Source organism: Anabrus simplex, chromosome 12 (assembly GCF_040414725.1).
Source record: "Anabrus simplex isolate iqAnaSimp1 chromosome 12, ASM4041472v1, whole genome shotgun sequence".
NCBI lineage: Eukaryota > Metazoa > Arthropoda > Insecta > Orthoptera > Tettigoniidae > Anabrus > Anabrus simplex.
The window spans coordinates 46,300,432-46,322,675 of record NC_090276.1 but is presented as its reverse complement, the minus strand read 5'-3'; the positions used below and the strand labels follow the sequence as shown (position 1 = coordinate 46,322,675).

At 41.7% G+C, this 22,244-nt stretch overlaps 1 protein-coding gene across 2 annotated transcripts in view; it reads right to left on the bottom strand.

The window, feature by feature from the left end:
* The window catches only part of LOC136884431 (uncharacterized), a 179,681-nt gene that overhangs the window by 82,824 nt on the left and 74,613 nt on the right, over positions 1-22,244 (bottom strand). For both annotated transcript variants that reach the window (XM_067156592.2, XM_067156591.2), the window contains exon 2: positions 7,843-7,990. In XM_067156592.2, coding sequence (XP_067012693.2) covers positions 7,843-7,990 — 148 coding nt within the window. The remainder of the gene's footprint in view (positions 1-7,842; positions 7,991-22,244) is intronic.

The following is a 22,244-nucleotide window of genomic DNA, read 5'->3' as shown; positions in this document are numbered from 1 at the left end:
TGTCGATCTTCTCTGAAGGTGGTCTGGGTGATGCGACCAGGCCCATCTCGTCGTGTTCTACGGCCTTCTGTGAAACATTCTGTACACGCCCGTTGCACTGCCGGCACACTTCGTCCCACACAAGCAGCAATTTCCCGGATGGATGCATCACGTTCTCTCATGTCAATAATGCGCCCTCTTTCAAACTCACTCATTTGACGGTACGGTTCTCGCATACGTCTGCGAGACATCCTGCACGTCTGCTCAAGTCACACTGATCCATTAGCTTCGGTTTATAGCGACGACGAGACCCGCAGGCACATTTTACCAATCGGTGGTGGTGCGCCGAGATATCGATGAAGACCTTGAACCTGAAGGCCAACATGGTTTAAATGCTAATCATTTCTTCAGAACATACTACTGCACATGTCCTGTGAATATGAACATATCTCTAGTCTTTCAAGGTGTTCTGGTTTTCATGAACATGAGTGTATGTAAGAAGCAACTCTAAGTACATCACTTCACAGCAGCTTCAGGTAGTTTGCATAAGTAAATAGTATGAAAGCGCTCAACGTGCAAGAATTGGAAGTTTTGACACAGGAAAATATTGTAATGTCTGTCAGCAAAACCCTAAATCGTTCATCATTACCGAGCGAGTTGGCCGTGCGGTTAGGGTCGCGCAGCTATGAGCTTACATTCGTGCAATAGTGAGTTCGATTGTTTTAAATGGTTGCCCATTTTCAGACCAGACAAATGCTGGGGCTATAACTTAATTAAAGCCACGGGCCCTTCCTTCCCATTCCTAGCCCTTTCCAATACCATTGTTGCCATAAAACCTATCTGTGCCGGTGCTACGAAAAGCAATTTTTTTTAAAAAAATCATCAAATACTACCTGAGCTACAAACATTAAATTTTCACTTTATTTTTTGTTTTTGAAATGAGACATTTATGTGTCGTCATGTGTGCTCAAGACCCTGCCTATAACTAGCAAAATATGCATATTTGCACTTATGTCCGACGTAGCCTCCGTGGCTCAGGTGGCAGCGCATCGGCCTCTCACCGCTGGGTTCCGTGGTTCAAGTCCCGGTCTCTCCATGTGAGATTTATGCTGAACAAAGCGGAGGCGGGACACGTTTTTCTCTGGGTGCTCCGGTTTTCCCTGCCACCTTTCATTCCAGCAACACTCTCCACTATCATTTCATTTCTTCTCCCCCCTGTGGGTGGGGGCGGTAGAATAACACCCACGGTATCCCCTGCCTGTCGTAAGAGGCGACTGAAAGGGGCCCCAGGGGCTCTGAACTTTGGAGCGTGGTTTGGCGAACACGGGGCCCTTAGCTGAGTCCCGGCATTGCTTCCACTTACTTGTGCCTGGCTCCTCACTTTCATCTATCCTATCCGACCTCTCTTGGTCAACTCTTATTCTTTTCCGACCCCGACGCTATTAGGTTTGCGAGGGCTAGGGAGTCTTTCATTTTCACGCCCTTCGTGGCCTTTGTCTTTCTTTGGCCGATATCTTCATTTTTCGAAGTGTCGGATCCCTTCCAATTTTCCGTCTGGTTAGTGTTATATAGAGGATGGTTGCCAAGTTGTACTTCCTCTTAAAACAATAATCACCACCACCACCACTATAATTTCATCTGTCATTCATTAATAATTGTCCCAGAGGAGTGCGACAGGCTTCGGCAGCCGGCACAATTCATATTCTTGCCGCTAGATGGGGACTTCATTCATTTCCATTCCTGACCCGGTCGAATGACTGGAAACAGTCTGTGGATTTTCATTTTTCATTTATCTTCGACACACTATGTCTACTTTATTTCGAAAATACCAATCACGCGATGAGTGTCCGGCTCCATGGCTAAATGGTTAGCGTGCTGGCCTTTGGTCACAGGGGTTCCGGGTTCGATTCCCGGCAGGGTTGGGAATTTTAACCTTAATTGGTTAATTTCGCTGGCACGGGGGCTGGGTGTATGTGTCGTCTTCATCATCATTTCATCCTCATCACGACGCGCAGGTCACCTACGGGTGTCAAATCAAAAGACCTGCACCTGGCGAGCCGAACATGTCCTCGGACACTCCCGGCACTAAAAGCCATACGCCATTTCATTTCACGCGATGAGTGGCTTTTTTCTTCAATTCAAAACGCGCGACTGTCACCCCGACACAACTCTGGTCAACTTCTTGGAGAGGAACGGTTCAATATCAGGAGGAGGTGGGGTGGGAGAGAACTAATATTCTCTTTGACTGATATGTGTGTTGTGATACACTCACGTGCATCTCCGAAGTCTAAATCGAGACCAGCATGGCCTACAAATAGTCCTGGAAATACCCAGTACCATTGGCCGGATACTAAGAACAGTCATAAAGGCATAAAAAAAAGAGAGCTAAAACGGAAATAGAAATGACATCCACATTTAGCTCCAACACACACAAATAATATATTCCCAGCCGCAGAATGCTCTTCTGAAGTAATAAAACTGTCAGAATTTGGAACAGATTGGAGCAGCTCACAGAGAGACGAAAAGGACATTTTAAAATGAACATACAGTATCTTGGGAGAGGGGTTCTTTCTAGAATTATCGTCATCAATTTCCGAACACCATTGTAACCATGGCAACCAGTGTTAGTCCATGTACACGAGGTAAGTAGCGTCATCTTCTCACAGTGCGCTTTCTTCCTGTAACTAAGAGCTTGAGAAAATCTCGTATCAAGTGAACCCTGTTTTCTCCTCAGTTCCTGAATCTAGAATTAAAATCCTTGAACTGGCCGGAAAACGAACCCAGGGCCTTGGAATAGGAGACAGAGTCGTTATATCTACACCACAGAACTGGCTAATACTAATACTAATAATAATAATAATAAAATAATAATAATAATAAAACTATATAAAGTTGACCCGTCAATCATTCACTTCCTGAAGACGGTAATGGCAGACTGGAACATCTCATCCCCTGTGGGTGGGGGCAGTAGAATAACACCCACGGTATCCCCTGCCTGTCGTAAGAGGCGACTAAAAGGGGCCCCAGGGGCTCTGAACTTTCGAGCGTGGGTTGGCGACCACGGGGTCCTCAGCTGAGTCCTGGCATTGCTTCCACTTACTTGTGCCAGGCTCCTCACTTTCATCTATCCTATCCGACCTCCCTAGGTCAATTCTTGTTCTTTTCCGACCCCGACGCCATTAGGTTTGCGAGGGCTAGGGAGTCTTTCATTTTCACGCCCTTCGTGGCCCTTGTCTTTCTTTGGCCGATATCTTCATTTTTTCGAAGTGTCGGATCACTTCCATTTTTCTCTCTGATTAGTGTTATATAGAGGATGGTTGCCTAGTTGTACTTCCTCTCAAAACAATAATCACCACTACCACCTGTAACACCTCACTTCACGTTTCTCTAAGAAACTGCAGTGTTGCAACAAGACCCATACCAATACGACGAGGGATCTTCCAAGGGGACTCACTGAGTCCATTATGGTTCTGCATGGCATTAAATCCACTATCCTACCTACTGAACACAAGCGGATATGGATTTAACATTAAGAATAAGCGAGAAGAGCTATTCAAAATCAGCCACTTACTCTATATGGATGACATTAAGCTGTATGCCTCTGCCAAACCCCATCTCCAACATCTCTTCTCAATTACCAAGACGTTTTCTTCAGATATAGGCATGCGGTTTGGATTGGACAAATGCAGAACCCAAACTGTCATCAGAGGATCCTACTCAGCACAAGGGACACCTTCTTGTTTAAGCGACGAATCCATACAACAGCTGGAGGAAGAAGAAATGTACAAATACCTCGGTTTTCATCAGAGCGCTCGTATGAAACATGCCGACATCAAGAGAAATGTCACGCAGCAATATATAACACGCCTCAACAAGGTACTATAATCAAAACTGACATCTAAACATCTTACCAAAGCAGTCAATACGTACGCCGTACCACTGCTCACATACTCCTTTGGCATCATAAAATGGACTCAAACAGAACTTCAGCAGTTACAAACGAAAACAGCAGTTTCACTCACCCGGTACCATATGCACCATCTCAAATCTGCAACCGAACGTCTTACACTCCCGAGATCAGAAGGTGGTAGGGGCTTCTTATCCATTGTCAATTTACACAGCAATCTGATATCAAGTCTAAGAGAATATTTCCACTCGAAAGCTGATACATCGTGTCTTCATCATGCTGTTTGCAGAGCTGATATAAACTATACACCTCTCAATCTGTCGTCGCCAGAAATGCTTGTTTCTACCCCACCTACAAAAGAGATGAATATGGCCACGTGGAAGCAAAAACCTCTTCACGGGAAATACCCCCAAGAACTGGATCAGCTTCATATCGACAAACCTGCGTCGCACGCTTGGCTGACTTACTCCGGTCTTTTTCCAGAAACAGAAGGATTTGTTCTGGCCATCTAGATCAAGTAATTGCTACACGGAACTACCGTAGATTCATCTTGAATGATCCAACAGTTGTCACAGTCAACTGCCGCCGCTATTCCAGAACTACAGAGAGCATACAGCAAGTCATCTCTGGTTGCCCACACTTGGCCAACACTGATTATAAGCACCGACATGATCAGGTAGCTAAAATCATTCACCTGAAACTTTCTGTAAAATGTGGATTTCTTCAGTCATCAACTGCATATTGGAAATATACACCTCCACCCATTCTCGAAAACTCTTCATACAAACTACTATGGGACCGAGAAGTCATAACCGATGTCACGCTCAGCAACAATAGGCCAGATATTATTCTAATCGATAAATCAAAAAAGATCCGCATCCCTTATAGAAATTGCTTGTCCAAATACCTCCAATCTGCAAACAACAATAGCCACAAACATATCAAAATACACAGAACTGGCAATAGAAATACAACGCCTGTGGAAACTAGAATCAGTCACCACAGTTCCAATAGTAATATCATGTACTGGTGTTATTCCAAAAAGCTTGCACAGCTCTCTGGCAGCATTAAACCTGCATCATCACACATACGTAGAACTACAGAAAGCCACCCTCCTGGGCACTTGCCACATTGTGAGAAAATTCCTAGGAACGACTTTTCCTCTGACTCACGCCATACAGCATGAAGTTCCAGGCCGCAGTTCCAGTAATACTGAAGAACAGATTCCCAAAACGGGGACATAAGAAGTTGTCTGAAGTTGTTTGTATTTATTGTATAAATGTACAGTATATGTTGTAATTATTTCTGTTGTAAATATTTGTAGATATATGTACCTGTAGTTTCATAATCAAGAGGGTGACTCCTTGCTTAGGCCGAGTCAGCCCATTATGTTACCGGCACAAGCCGAGCCTTCCTAAATTGATACTAATAATAATAATAATAATAATAATAATAATAATAATAATAATAATAATAATAATAATAATAATAATAATAATTTGACTCTGTTGATAGGGAAACTCTAGATAAAGTAAACCGAGAGCTCGGAGTTAAAACCAAATTGGCAAACCTAATTCGTGAAACCCTCACAGGCACCATGTCAAAAGTAATATTTATGGGTGAAACATCTAAACCATTGAGAACAAATACAGGTGTAAGGCAAGGTGATGGTTTATCTCCACTCCTTTTGAGTTGCTTCCTGCAGAAAATAGTAAGAATTTGGAATGAAAAACTGAAAGAACACAAGATATCACCAACAACACTGGGAAAAAGGAACGGAAGTGTTTAAATAAACAGTCTAGCATTTGCAGATGATTTCTCCATACTTTCAGAAAACCTAAAAATAAAAATAAAAACTGCTTTACAAGTCAATCTCTTAGAAAAAATAGCCAACAGAACAGGTTTAAAAATTTCCGCAGAAAAAAACCAATTTATGACAAACATAACAAAAGTCCTCCAGAATTTATAATAACAGAAATTGGTCGAATAAGGAAGGTAAAGAAATTCAGATATTTGGGAGAAAAATTGAAGAAAATGGTTTCTAAAAGTCCGCTGTCGAAGAAAAGATACACAAGATGGAATGATCATTCGCTATACCTAGGATCTTCTTCTTCTTCTTTTTCCAAACGCTTTTCCCACACCTGTGTGGTCGCTCGTGCGAACTGTGTCGCACATGTGGATTTGGCTCTGTTTTACTGCCGGATGCCCTTCCTGACGGCAACCCTATATGGAGGGATTTAATCACTATTGCATGTATCGTCGCCATAAGACCTATCTGTGTCGGTGCGACGTAGAACCAACTGTAGAAAAAAAACTATTGCGTGTTTCTGTGGTGGTTGGTAGTGTAGTACGTTGTATGAATCTGAAGAGGAAAGTGTTGTTAAAAACACAAACACCCAGCCCCCGAGCCCGAAGAATTAACCAGACGCGATTAAAATCCTCGACCCGGCTGGGAATCGAACCCGGGACTCTCTGAACCGAAGGTCTTAACGCTAACCATTCAGCCAAGAAGGCGGACTCGGTATAACTAGGAATATCTACAACAGTGTTTATTTTAAAAACTCAAAATACAACACTACAACACAGTAGTCAAACCGGAATGCTTATACGCCGGGGTGTATGTCTAGTACTGAATAAATTAGAAGAACTGGAAAGAAAAATTATACGGAAAATACTCGGCCCGCTAAGAGCAACAGAACTCTTGATATCAAGAAGTAATGATGAAATACACCGGAACATAGAAAACAAAGTCAAGATTGCTCCACGTGTTCCTACATTTTTTCTAAAACCAAATTGATCTTGAAAATTTTGAAAAATTGAAAGTAAAAGTGATTAACAAAATACTGACGGGTTCGACTGAAATCCAGCAAAGAAGTATACAGCAAGACGGAACCGATAGAAAGAGAAGATTGCTGTTTTATGGGCATATCTCCCGCATGAATAATGACCGGCTCACAAAGAAAATTTGGAATTTTCTAAAACCAAAGGCATCTAAGTTGAGATGGTTCCAAGAGTGTAAGAAAGCTCTGACAAGGGATCATCGGCAATGGGCAAGTCGCCGATCGCGATGAAACTTGGAAAACACATTGAGGTACACGTAAAAACGATGTCGGCATCAATTTTGGGTGCCAACATTCATTAGGGCTTTAACTACGGGGCCTAAAAGTTGCGACATTTCAAATTCCGCGCTATCAGCGATGAATACCTGCTGGCCAATGCTAAGCTGGCACACTGCGTACTTGGAGACACGCCTCTGTACCTCCTCCTCTCCACGCTCCAATTGGTTCCCCACAGCAAGTTTCCCTTCACCCCGCAATAGCTGGCTACGGTGGCGAACCAATTGGAGCGGGGAGGGGAGGAGGTGCAGAGGCGTGTCTCCAAGTACGTAGTGTGCCAGCTTAGCATTGGCCAGCAGGTATTCATCGCTGATAGCGCGGAATTTGAAATGTCGCAAATTTTAGGCCCTGTAGTTAACGCTCTAATGAATATTGGCACCCAAAATTGATGCCGACATCATTTTTTACGTGTACCTCAATGTGTTTTCCAAGTTTCATCGCGATCGGCGACTAGCCCGTTGCCGATGTTTCCTTGTGAGAGAAGTGGGCACTACGGATGATGAAATCAATTACAGGGTTAGTCTCAGAAGGATAGTGAATAGCTATCAGGATTTTGGTGGAGACAGATGGAGAGGCCCTTTATCAGAGGAGCAGAAGAGACCGTTGATCGATAGCCTCGAGAGATACTGACAGGATGTCAAAGCCGGCAGACGAACAAGACATAAGACACTGAAAATGAGATTGGTTGTTAACACGCAGTCCATAGAGGTTCAGTTCGAAAAACAACACACTGACGGCAAAATGTAGTCAGTTTTTGATCACTTGCTTTGAAGTACACAACCGAAGTATACTTAAAACTAGGAATTATTAGAGAGTAATTGAGGCTCAGTACGGACCCACCTGAGATGCCAGCCATCATCGTCTTGACACTCCCAATCTCCTCCCACAGGCGCTCCAGCGAACTTGAGGACGGTAATCCCTCGTGTGCTGCACTGACTGTAGAACAGCATGTTGCCAAGAGCAAGAGGAACACGAGCGGCAACATTGGCTGCAACACAACAAAGAGAAAACACCGATGAGCACAACACTTTCGTATTTAACTTCAATCAATCAATGATCTGCACTTAGGGCGGTCGCCCTGGTAGCAGATTCCCTATCAATTGTTTACCTAGCTTTTTCTTAAATATTTTCAACGAACTTGAACATTTATCGAACATTTCCCTTGATAATTTATTCCAATCCCTTATTCCTCGTCCTACAAATGAATATTTGCCCCAATCTGTCCTCTTCAATTCAAACTTTATGTTCACAACATCATTCTTCCTGCTTTTAACAGTTCCACTCAATATTATTCTTCTACTCATGTCATTTCACGCCAGTTCACCACTGTCAGGCCGAAACATACCGCATAATTGAGCGGATCGTCTCCTTACTCCAAAGTCTTCCCTCCCCAAAGTTTGCAACATTTTAGTAACACTACTCCTTTGTCGGAAATCTCCACGAACAAATCATGCTGCTTCCCTTTGAATGTTTTCTACTTCTCGTATCAAATAGTCCTGGTGAGGATCCCATACACTGGATTCATACTCTTACCACAGACTTACACACCCTCTCTTTTACATCCTTACTACAACACCTAAATACTCTCATAACCATGTGAAGAGATCTGTAACCTTTCTTAATAACCTCGTTAATATGGTTACTTCATTCCTTATATTAACACCTAGGTACTTATATTCTTCCCCACGATATACTATCATCCCATCAATACAATAATTACAACTGAGAGGATTTTTCCTTTGTTGAAACTCACAACTTGAGTTTTCATCCCATTTATAATCATACTATTGTCTGCTGTCCATCTCAGTACATTGTTTAAGCCTCCTGCAGTCGCTCACAATACTGCAACTCATTTACTACTCTGTACAGTATAACATCAATCCGCAAATATCCTTATCTGTAATTCCAGTTCTTTACTCACATCATTTATAAACGGTATATAAGAAAATATAATGGTCCAATGACAGTGCCCTGCGGGACCCCCTCTTAATCATTACAGGATCAAATAACGCTTCACCCACTCTAATTCTCTGAGTTTTAATTTCTAGAAATATAGCCACCCATTCAGTCACTCGTTTTTTCTTTTTTGTCAGTAATCTGCCATGATGTACCCTATCAAAAGCCTTGGATAGATCAATAGCGATACTGTTCATTTGATCTCCTGAATCTCCCTGCTATATCTTGCTGGAATCCTACAAATTGACCTTTTCTAAAAGCGTGTCACAATATCCTTGAGAAAATTCACTACTCTAAACATTGTCTCTTGACGATGCTATGGTTACAATCTTCTAATGTACACTCTTTGCCATGTAAGTGCATAAACTAAGGGTACAACCTTATGCTAGGCAATCGCATGCGCGATTTCACCCTGCGTAATTGCGTGAAATCTCGCGTTAAAAATACACAACAGAAATTTGGACGGGACTGGTCACACACACAGCGTGATTTCCCGCCGCGAGACACGAGACAAGGCTCGTCTTCAAGGTCGCCCGCTGGAGTCCATTTAGTTTGCGTGTATTCCCGTTCAGTGCCTAGCCAATGAGGACGCTGTGGTTTAGTGAATATTGCACGTGGTCGACCTACGTCCGTTTTGTACTTTCACTTTACAAAATGGAATTAGACATTGAATTAATCATTTTGGAGGTACAAAAGTATCTGTGCCTATACGATACAAAGGACCAAGAATTAAAAAACAGACACATGAAGAGAGATTCGTGGTTATCAGTAACGGGCGCAGTGTTGCGGGAGACGTTGTGTTTCTTTTGCTGATAGCATTTTCCAACAAACAGAAAACCATTTCAAATGAGTTCACAGACATTCTTTAATACTAAATAATTTCCCTTTGTTGGCGTTTAGTTTATTTTGTCGAAGCACAAATTGTTCACTTGGTGACCTATCATCTGAATCCAATATTTTCCTTGAATATGGCGATGACGACGACGACAAACAAACAACGCAGCACATTACGCAAATATGGTGCTATTATTTAATGGAATTCCTTTCATTTGTAGAGCAATGACGATGCTTTGCTACTTTACAAATTACAACACACTAATACAATCACGCCGTGCAAACACTCAAATGTGGCCCCAGCCTTGCTCTTTCTCCCCTGTTAATAGTGAAGGTACTGATTTATACTTATTTTCTAACTGTAGAGTTCGATTCAGTGTCGCTAACCATACAGTTTAGGGACCCTACTTGCCGATACAGTTATTAATCGTGATTTTATCGTGACTTGTGAGATTATGCGCACTTCCACTGCTGTATTATGCTTTTTGCTTTACGTCTCGGTGGTGGTGGTGATTATTGTTTTAAGAGGAAGTACAACTGGGCAACCATCCTCTATTTAACACTAATCAGAGGGAAAAATGGGGGAGGGGTCCGACACTTCGAAAAATGAAGATATCGGCCAAAGGAAGACAAGGGCCACGAAGGGCGTGAAAATGAAAGACTCCCTAGCCCTCGCAAACCTAATAGCGTCGGGGTCGGAAAAGAACAAGAGTTGACCAAGGGAGGTCGGAGAGGATAGATGAAAGTGAGGAGCCTGGCACAACTAAGTGGAAGCAATGCTAGGACTCAGCTAAGGGCCCCGTGGTCACCAACCCACGCTCTAAAGTTCAGAGCCCCTGGGGCCTTTACGTCTCACCGACACAAATATGTCTTATGGCGACGATGGGAGAGGAAAGGCCTAGGAAGTGGAAGGAAGCGGCCGTGGCCTTAATTAAGGCACAGCCCCGGAATTTGCCTGGTGTGGAAATGGGAAACCACGGAAAACCATCTTCAGAGCTGCCGAGAGTGGGGCTCGAACCCACTATCTCCCGATTACTGGATACTGGCCGCACTTAAGCGACTGCAGCTATCGAGCCGTATTGTGAAAATCACTAGTGTTACATTTGTGGGTATAAATAAAGCATATTTTCTTTTTCTGTAGGATTATAAATCTGTTTGGATAATACCAGGTAAGTAAGTAACTAATTTATTGAACATTCCTTGCATTTAGACCAGATACATGTTCACAATGTCATTACATAAAACAAAGAACCATTAAACCCCGTGAAAGTGAACAATTATAGACACAACTAAAAACAGACCAATTAATTTACTAAGCGGGCCCTTACACAGGCGGATGACCAGTCCACATGTAAGGCCAACCCTACAACCCTCTAATCTTACAACTAATTTTGTGGCCCTCCACACGGGCGGGATACCAGACACCATGCAAGGCGCCACCCCTAACTAAATCTACTAAGCTGACTCCAACATGGGCGGATGGCCAGTCCACATATTAGAGCACCCCCTACATCTAAACTGACCCTATAACTAACTACTTAACTATATTAAATCTATACTAATTCCATCCTAAATCTGTCTGGCAGCGACATATCCCTGGTGAGGGACACCAGGTAAGTAGAATTGTGGCATGTTCGAATAATGCATTTAATAACGTAGTTGGTGTTAAATGACGAACGCAGCATTTTCTTAATACGGTCTTACTTCGTCCAATTCGTATGTACAGAGTTCGGTTAGGATGTATAAGCAGCAAGAAAAATTTGCAAGAACTCCTCCGAAAAGGTAAGCAACGTTACCTCCTCTATAAAGATCAGTTCAGTTGAAATGGAAGGAAATTTCGTTGTCAACCTAACCTAACCTAACCTAACTTAACATAACCTAACCTAACCTAACCTAACCTAACCTTGTCCTGTCACGACTTTGGTACGGTTTGCAGACTTAGCCTTTGTGTAATCTTATTGACTTACGACATACGTACATGTAATATATGTGCTTGTGTCTATTATTACAGCGTGGTTTCACTTCAGTCCGACAAACTTTCGGTATCGACACGAGGTTGACGTATCTGAGCATCTTCAAATACCACCGGACTGAGCCAGGATTTTTTTTTTTGCTATGGGTTTTACGTCGCACCGACACAGATAGGTCTTATGGCGACGATGGGATAGGAAAGGCCTAGGAGTTGGAAGGAAGCGGCCGTGGCCTTAATTAAAGTACAGCTCCAGCATTTGCCTGGTGTGAAAATGGGAAACCACGGAAAACCATTTTCGGGGCTGCCGATAGTGGGATTTGAACCTACTATCTCCCGGATGCAAGCTCACAGCCGCGCGCCTCTACGCGCACGGCCAACTCGCCCGGTGAGCCAGGATTGAACCTGCCAAGTTGGGGTCAGAAGGCAAGCGCCTCAACCGTCTGAGCCACTCAGCCCGGCATTTTTATTATTATTATTATTATTATTATTATTATTATTATTATTATTATTATTATTATTATTATTATTATTATTATTATTATCTATATATTAAATTTTTTATGAAAAATAAAGTCAGTCGGTCCGACCATTCTATCCGGTCGATTTCCTTCATTTTTTAAAACTGAAAGGTATTCATGCACATATTTGTCATCGGGTACTATAAATCACTTAACTTCCGCCTTCCTCACAATTTTTTTCAATTTTTTGTCTCTTTCAAGCAATCATATCTTTGGTTATAATTGAGGTACGAAGTTCGTTTTGGCCTAAGAACACTCAGTGGATCAAGCTCTTTCATTTCAGGCCTTAACTATTCAAATTGGTTGTTTCTGAGGAAAGTTATGAGTGCACATTCAATTTGACGTCTCATTTCTTCAACATTTTTTCTTATTGAAGCAATCATATATTTCGTTCTAATTAAGGTAGGCAGTTCGTTTTGGTCTAAAAACACTCAGAGGATCAAACGCTTTCTTTTGAGGTAATTACTACTTAAATTGATAGATTTTGAGAAAAGTTATGAGTACATTTGTCTCCGTGATGAAGTTCTTTGAAGGACTTTTTAACAGTTCAGCGCGTAATGTTGTTCCAAGGAACGTTTAATTCAATTTCTTTGTGTGATGTATTTTCAAGTGTTTTGTTGACATAATATTACATTCTATTACCACAGCAGATCATGTGCTTTATTTCATTAACTCAAAACTTTGTAAATACATCCGTGAGGATAGTAGCGAACAACAACATACTTTGTACATTGCGGGCGGGGCCAACGGGAAACTGCTAGTTGTTATTATTGTTATTATTATTATTATTATTATTATTATTATTATTATTATTATTATTATTATTATTTGGGAACGAAGTGGAAACAATACCCCACTCATGTTTGCTAACATGTTATTAACACTTGCGTGTTGAATTATAATTGCTATAAATAAACCGTTCCTTGGACTGATTTCTCTTTTCGCACACGGGATATTGACACCACTTCACGCGACCACCTCACATCGCCCCTCCACATGCTACAGTGAACTGATAACCCAGAGACCAAATGATAAATGAAGTGCGCGAACCGCACGCTGCTATCTCTTCATGCTTGGAAGCAGAAGACAGGCGACCCTATAAATCACTTCCTCGTGTATGCGCTGTACAGCACTCCGGCTGTGTACTAGCTTCCACTGGAGCGCAATTAGTCCTCCCAGAACTCGTGTCTGGGGGAACTGGAAAGAAACATTAGATATAGTGGACGTATGCCATCTTACTGTCAACGTTGTGGTGGTGATAGTAGATTTTAAGCTGAAAAAATTATGGATTTTATGAGGTCCTCTTAACGTAAATCACGCCATAAAGAAGAAGAAGAAGAAGAAGAAGAAGAATAAGAAGACAGCCTTGTAGCGTAGGGGTAGCGTACCTACCTCTTATCAAAGGATTTATTTACGGGGTATGAATTGTGTAGCTGTAAGCTTACAATCGGAAGAAAGTGAGTTCGATGTTGTCTAGATTTACAAAGCTTGCATAAAATTAGGGAAGGATCTGAAATTATATATAGGTATTTATTTTTACCATTTGCTTCATGTCGTACCAACACAGATAGGTCTTATGGCAACGATGGGAGAGGAAAGGCTTAGGAATGGGAAGGAAGCGGCCGCGGCCTTAATTAAGGTACAGCCAGTAGCGGCGATTGGGAAATAGAAGTAGGGGGGCAAAAATGTAAAGACAACAAAGTACCCGAGTTTGTGGGATATAACGGGGGGGGGTATATATACGTTAAAACTGGAAAAGAAAGCTTCTAAATGGATTTTCGACAGAGAGGTAGAGATTCTCAGCCTAACTGAACGGTCAGCGTACTGGCCTTCGGTTCAGAGGGTCCCGGGTTCGATTCCCGGCCGGGTCGGGGATTTTAACCTTAATTGGTTAATTCCAATGGCACGGGGGCTGGGTGTATGTGCTGTCTTCATCATCATTTCATCCTCATCACGACGCGCAGGTCACCTACGGGTGTCGAATAGAAAGACCTGCACCTGGCGAGCCGAACTTGTCTTCGGACACTCCCGGCACTAAAAGCCATACGCCATTTCCATTTCATTTCTCAGCCTAACAACTTAACTGTGTTGATAATATTTATTTGAGATTTTGATTCAGTACTATACAATAAAACTTTCACGAGAGGAACAATATTGCACATGTATTACAATTAAATAGACGTACCGGTACGGCGTGATTATATAATTAAAAATCATTTAGTATTTGACTAAAAACTAAAAAAACTAACAGACACTAAAGAGACTACGCGCTTACCCTTCCTCACAGCACATAAAAAGTCTCCACTGGCGCTATACAAATCGGTTAACCGCGTGAACGACTTTGTTGCATATTTCCGCTAATAATTTCGTTAATAATAAATTAAAGCAAATAATTAGCTGATAAAACAACAGGGCTTGTTCAAATTGCTTGGTTTAATAATTCCTATAATTCCTTGTTTCATCCAGCAACAATGGAATACAAATGCAAAGTTTTCTCCACAAAGTAGGGGGACGACTGCCCCCCTTGCCCCCCTAATCGCCGCTACTGGGTACAGCCCCACCATTTGCCTAGTGTGATAATAAGAAACCACGGAAAACCATCTTAAGGGCTGCCGACAGTGGGACTCGAACCCACTATCTCCCGGATGCAAGCTCATAGATGCGCGCCCCTAACCGCACATCCCCCTGTGGGTGGGGGCGGTAGAATAACACCCACGGTTTCCCCTGCCTGTCGTAAGAGGCGACTAGTAGGGGCCCCAGGGGCTCTGAACTTTGGAGCGTGGGTTGGCGACCACAGGGCCCTTAGCTGAGTCCTGGCATTGCTTCCACTTACTTGTGGCTGACTCCTCACTTTCATCTATCCTTATCGACCTCTCTTGGTCAACTCTTGTTCTTTTCAGACCCCGACGATATTACATATGGAGGCCTAGGGAGTCTTTCATTTTCGCGCCGTTCGTGGCCCTTGTCTTTCTCAGGCCGAATTCCTTCATTTTTCGAAGATTCGTGTCCCTTCCATTTTTTCTCTCTCATTAGTGTTATATAGAGGATGGTTGCCTAGTTGTACTTCCTCTTAAAACAACAATCACCACCACCAACACTAACCGCACAATCAACTCACCCGGTGAAATTGTATTTTACAAGCAACTAAAAATAATGAGCTTAAAACATAATTAATTTATTCAGATAGTAACAAAATTACTACAATAAATTCATTTAAATTGCATTTGTAGACTAAGATCCCCAGGAATTATTTTGTACCCTATGTTTGAGAGTATGGCTCCAACAAACAAAGCAAAACTTGCTGCTTTAGCTGCACTTATATGTTGTACAGTGGTAAAAATGAAGAAATGAAATGCCAGGAAATGCTGGACTCATGATTGGATCAAAAGAAGAGAAGAAGGTAGATGATTGCTGTCCTTGGTCGAAAATTAGTTGAGGTTAGAAGACCAGCATTCATATAGGGATTCGGCGATTGTGTTTTCTGCCTCTCTTCTTGCATTTCTGTTGTGGTAAAGTGGTGTTTTAACTTCGTGCAAACAAGGATATTTCTGGTATTCGTCAGTAAAACACTAACAGCTTCCTTAGTCCACCCGGATCCTACCATTTTATAAAGAAGTGTTTGTTTACAATCGAGCTTCACAATCTTCTCACGACGTAGCGCCAACATCATCGTGATGCCAGCTTCGCTGATTGGTTCGTTTCGTAAAATTAATTTTACGGAATAGAACATGTCCTATTTTATGAAAAGTTTTATCAAATGTTTTATAAAACTTGTTTTTGACCGTGAGCAACAGAAATTTTATAAAATTAAATTATTGTACAATATGTTTGACACAAAATTTACCTTGAGCAACAGGCATTTTTATTTTTATTATTATTATTATTATTATTATTATTATTATTATTATTATTATTATTATTATTATTATTATTACCGTATATGTTACCTTAGTAAGGAGCATATTGGAATATTCTGTAATAATTTGGAGCCCGTATACAAAGCAACAAGTGAATGCTATTCCAATTGTGCAAAACAAGTTCCTACGTTATCTTTATTTCAAAACGTTCAATAATTTTTGGCCTTTCTACACATCGACCCAGTTATTGAGGAATATATTTCAATTTCCTTCATTGAAAACTAGACGGTATTTAATTACTATACAAATACTAAGAAAAATTATAATAGGACGATTTGATTATTTGGACCAGTTAAACCGCATTTCATTTCATGTTCCGCAAATAAAATCCCGTCAGTACCAATTATTTCACGTTCAAAGGTCAAAAACATTGCATCAGCCAATTTATAAAACTGTAACAAAAGAAGTCGATATATTCACCGAATCGGATAATGAATTCCGTAAGAAACTAGAAACTTGCCGTTACAATTTGTAATGTTTCGATAATTCTTTCTTTCTGGTATTCGTCATATTTCCCAGTGTACTCATTTGTGTTTTTAAGTTTGTTTGTTTTGTATTACCGTATGATTTCTTAGTGCATTGTTCGTTTCATTAAAATTGTAAGTGGCGTCATATTTAATGCTAATTTTCATTTTGTTTTATTTTGGTTTCTGTTGATTTAAACTGTGTTTTTTCGTTAAATTTTAACTTCATAGACATAGCGTGATAATGAATTATAAGAAGGTACTTAATTGGGTGTAAAACCTGTGTACTTTCAAATAATAATAAAAATATTATTCACTCTCACTAAATGTGTGGTATTTCTGATCATAATGTCCCAGACCTCATCCATGAAGCTCCCAAACTCAGGTATTACGTAGCATCACAAATATTTTGCAAGCAATTAATTAATACCTATGAATCTTCGCTATAGACTGCATACGGTTATCAATGAGTTCCCAAGATTTAACCACGTTCTGTTCCTTGCCGTTCTGTCGTTGTTTCACGGTAGCCGCCTGAAAATGCATCATGATTACCACAAAAAGCGAGGAGACTTGAAATACAGTTGTATGTTCTCGTTTGCTGTGTCGCTTGTAATTGCCTAATATATCGCACAATGCCAGGTTTGGCTCCATCAACGGAACGGGAATGTGGCCTTCCAGGACATAAAAGGACTGATCCACGGCTTGGAAACGAACAATAAGACAAAACAGAAAATAAAAGGCCTCCTGTCGAAAATAACTGACGTACTGGAATCCGCAACATATATGGATGACAGGAGTATGAATAACACTCCGCCAGATGTCAGGATTTATCGTCGTGCACGTCAGAAACTGAATTATTACCAGGAAGCGGTAATATTTCCTTTTGTTCTCTTATATATATTAAACAGTTTATATTTGAGAATGGCTCGGTGGGCCTAATAATTGCAAACATGTTGGCTTTTCTGGTAATAATTTAGATAGGCTACTGCTTTATACAATTGGCCTAATGTGCATACGCCCAGTGCCGTATTAAACCATATAAGGCAACTACTCACAGAAAGCTAAAATAAGCTACGCTAAGCTAAGCAATGCCAAGCTACGTTGTGCTATGTCACGAATAAAAACCTAAGCTAAACTAAGCTAGGCAACAGTTTAAAGATGGCGAATTAGATGAAGAGGAGGCTTTTTCATTGGCCACTGTCGTGGAAGATGAACGAAGAGGAAAAGATTCTATATACGTGAAAATGGAAGGAGAATAATGCTTGGTGAATTCCAACATTTGATGTAACATTCAAAGCTTCTCCAACTACTGCGGTCATGCCATTATTAACAATACACAATGCCTTCAGGCAAGCAACTCAATGTTGCAAACATCCTAGGGATCTGTCTGTCTGTTAGGTCATCATCCCAGAGGCTGGTTGGATCCTCAAATAGCACCACCAAAGGTTATGCGGTTATAAGGAAACCCCAAAGACCAATGGCAGCACCAAAATGAGGCGTACTAGGCAAGATGAGGAGTGAGGTAGTTTGCCATTGCTTTCCTCACTGGGTCAGAAAGTACTATTGCAGCACGACTGACCCTATGAGCAGCACCTTTCATAACACTCAGAGGCACTAGTCATGCTCTGAATGTCATTACTCAGCACTACCCATACCCCAGCAACTTCCATATTGTCACAGCCATGGATGTTGACTGGGACTTCGGTGGAAGCTACACTTTACTCTGGCCTGTGCCAAGAGATGGATGCAAAAGTACTGTATCCGTCAAGAAATGACAGCAAACAGATCCTCTTCTTAATTATCATTATCCGGTCGATTAGATTATCAGTTTGCCTTGCCCTATCACTGCGAGTGCTAATGTGAGTCAATGTAGACTTTCACTTAAGCTTTTATAACTATATTCGGTGTGGATATTTTTCAAAAAATCGAAGAAACGCCTGAGGGTAATGAACCAAGGAATACATTACAGAAAGAATTAGGTAAATAAGTTAATTCGGGTAGGATTTGATTAAAAAAGAACACATGGGCGCCCGCAGGATCTTTTCCAGGGGGGGGGCACATTAACAATTTTCTTGAATATAAAAACCAATATAACGTCAGCAACATTAAATTGTTTACAGAAACTTCCAGTTATAACATATGCTAGATGACTGTCAGTAATTTCAGTTTATGATATTAAACAATTGAACATCAACATCTTTAGAATTCCAGGGGGGGCAAGTGCCCCCCTTGCCCCCCCCCTTGCCCCCCCCTTGCGGGCGCCCATGATAAGAACACGAGTAAAGAAACAAGCGATTTTAAGCAGTTTTTTTCCGGAACTGCATTTAAGCGTAAGTGATTTTCGAATTTTTTTTTTTTTTTGATAGAGCTATTCAAGACTCACAACTTGAAACCTTTCTGGGCCCTTTAGCCCTTCAACTTTCGGCACAAATTTAGGGAAATGCTTAATTTTACGTTTTTCGTAGTATGGGGACCGCCACTTTGTTTGCTAATAAATGTTTTTAACGTTAAAAGTGTCAACAAGGGACCAGAATGAGTAAAGAAAGAAGGAAAATTTAGCGTCTCATTTGCGTTTCATGTGGACAAAGGGACGACAGTCGAAGAAAAAAGAGACATTCCCGTTAAAAACGGCACGTCTGGTACCCTACCTAATTTTAAGAACATCTATAGCAGGGCCTCTCAGGGTGCATGCGCGTGGTGCATGCACTGTGCACGGTGCAAAAGACGACTTGGCTTGGTTGACCAGAGTGCAGACCCCCCACTCCTCGATTTGGAGCAATAGCGCTAACTCTCTCTTTCCTCACGCCTCTCTCGCTCGCTCCGCCTGTCTCCCTCTTCCCCACTTGCGCCGTAGCGCTCCAAATCCGGGCTGAGTTGAGCCGAGTATAGCCGAGTAGAGCCGAGTAGCCCAGAGACGAAGCGTTGATCCGAGCCATACCGAGCGGCACCGAGCGGCACCGATGCACAGTGCACGGAGCTCTTGCGCCTCGCTCTGCACGCGTGAGATTTTGGGCGTTTGAGAGGCCCTGATCTATAGCAATGGTGCATAATTCCGGATAAGTTTCAAGTCTTTGGAAGGAGTGGAGAGGTATGAAATGGCGTATGCCTTTTAGTGCCGGGAGTGGCCGAGGACAAGTTCGGCTCGCCAGATGCAGATCTTTTGATTTGACCCCCTTTAGGCGACCTGCGCCTCGTGATGAGGATGAAATGATGATGAAGACGACACATACACCCAGCAGCCTTCGTGCCAGCAAAATTAAGCAATTATGGTTAAAATTCCCGACCCTTCCGGGAACCGAACTCGGGACTCTGTGACCAGCACGCTAACCATTTAGCCATGGAGCCGGACACTGGAGAGGTAAGCTACTGGTTCTGATGTAATAGAACTGTAAACGTTATCTCCATCTAAGTCTTTTCCCGTTTCTTTTGCCATGCGATGTATATCGATTACGACTATTACAATGTAACGATTGCAATTTTATTTCAAGAACTAAATTACAAGTAAAATTAGCTTTAAAATATATTATTTAGAAGTAATTTATTTTTATTAATCTACTTCCCTGTTCTGGCTATGATACACTCAGGAACGTAATGGATGTGATACGGACCCGCCTGCCAAACTAAAAATTCGGGCCCCTCAAAAAAAATTATACATTTAATTAAGTATACGTGTAATTACAGCAGGTAGAAATAATGCAATACATTGTCAATGTATATGATCAAGAATTACGAATTAATTAAGAATTAATCGGATGCGATTAAAATCCCCGACCCGGCCGGGAATTGAAGCCGGGACCCCCTGAACCGAAAGCCTCAATGCTGATCATTCAGCCAATGAGTCGGACAACTAAAAATATTGTATGGTATCAATTATCAATAATAATAATAATAAAATCACATGGAACAGATACAAAACAAAAGATGTATATCAAAAATTACGACACTACAATACAGTCATCAAACCAGAGGCACTTTATGCATCTGAAACACTGATCATTGGCGGCAGGTCACAAATGAAAAGCATTGAGAAAAATCCTAGGACCAAAGTTCGAAAATGGAATTTGGATGAAAAAGAAACCACACAAAATTTTTCAATTCACAGATACCATCAGAAAGAGACGACTAAAATTCTACGGACACCTACACAGAATGGATAACAACAGGCTGACAAAGAAAATTCTAAATCTAGCTGTAACCCTGAAAATCCGCAACAATTGGTTAGCAGAAATTCATCAAGATCTACAAGAAATGGGTATTGAGGACGAAACCATTCAAGATAGAATGAAATTTAGAAGCTTAGTAAACAAACATAAATTTGCAGAGAAACCAACAAGAAAAAATACAGGTTGGACAGAAACACGCAGAAAGGAACACAGTGAAAAAAATGAAAAGATATTGGGAAGAAAAGAAGAAGAAACATTGTGCAAAATAAGTTCAAACGCGCTCCACAGTTGGGCACAACGAATCATAAAAAATATATAATAATAATAATAATAATAATAATAATAATAATAATAATAATAATAATAATAATAATACACACCTATTTTGACTGATTCTGCAAAATCGCCCTGTTCATTACCGTGCAGTTTTTTTTTTTTTTTTTTTTTGCGAGGAGTCTGTGGGGCCCCTTAGAGACCCGGGCCCGCATACATTGTAGGCCATGCAGGCCCTAACGTTACGGCCATGTACATTAATTAAATTATCACATGTCAACCCTCCTCCTTTATCCGGGCTTGGGACCGGCAACAACAGTTAATGAGATACTGGATCTGCGTTCCGCTAAATTAACTGCTGCATTAATGAAGACACCATTCAAGTAAGAATACAATTCAGAATCTTGCTATTTGCTTTACGTCGCACGAACACAGATAGGTTTTATGGCGACGATGGGATAGGAAAGGCCTAGGAATGGGAAGGAAGCGGCCGTGGCTTTAATGAAGGTACAGCTCCAGCATTTGCCTGGTGTGAAAATGGGAAATCGCGGAAAACCATCTTCAGGGCTGCCGACGGTGGGGTTCGAACCCACTATCTCCATGATGCAAGCTCACAGACACGCGCCCCTAACCGCACGGCCAACTCGCCAGATTTTCTCAATGTTGAAAGCACACGGGTCCGCCTCTGTGGTGTAGTGGTTAGTGTGATTAGCTGCCACCCCCAGAGGCCCGGGTTCCATTCCCACCTCAGCCATCCTGGAAGTGGTTTACCGTGGTTTCCCACTTCTCCAGGCAAATGCCGGGATGGTAACTAAAGGCCACGGCCGCTTCCTTCCCTCATCCTTGTTTATCCATTCCAATCTTCCCATCCCCCCGCAAGGCCCCTGTTCAGCATAGCAGGTAAGGCTCCCTGGGCGAGGTACTGGTCATCCTCCCAAGTTGTATCCTCCAACCCAGAGTCTGAAGCTCCAGGACACTACCCTTGAGGCGGTAGAGGTGGGATCCCTCGCTGAGTCCGAGGGAAAAACCGACCCTGGAGGATAAACAGATAAAGAAGAAGTAGAAAAAAGCACAAGTAGTTATAGAGCATGATGTCCTTAACATCCAAGTTAAAAGCACCAACTCGATAAAATGATAAAATGCAC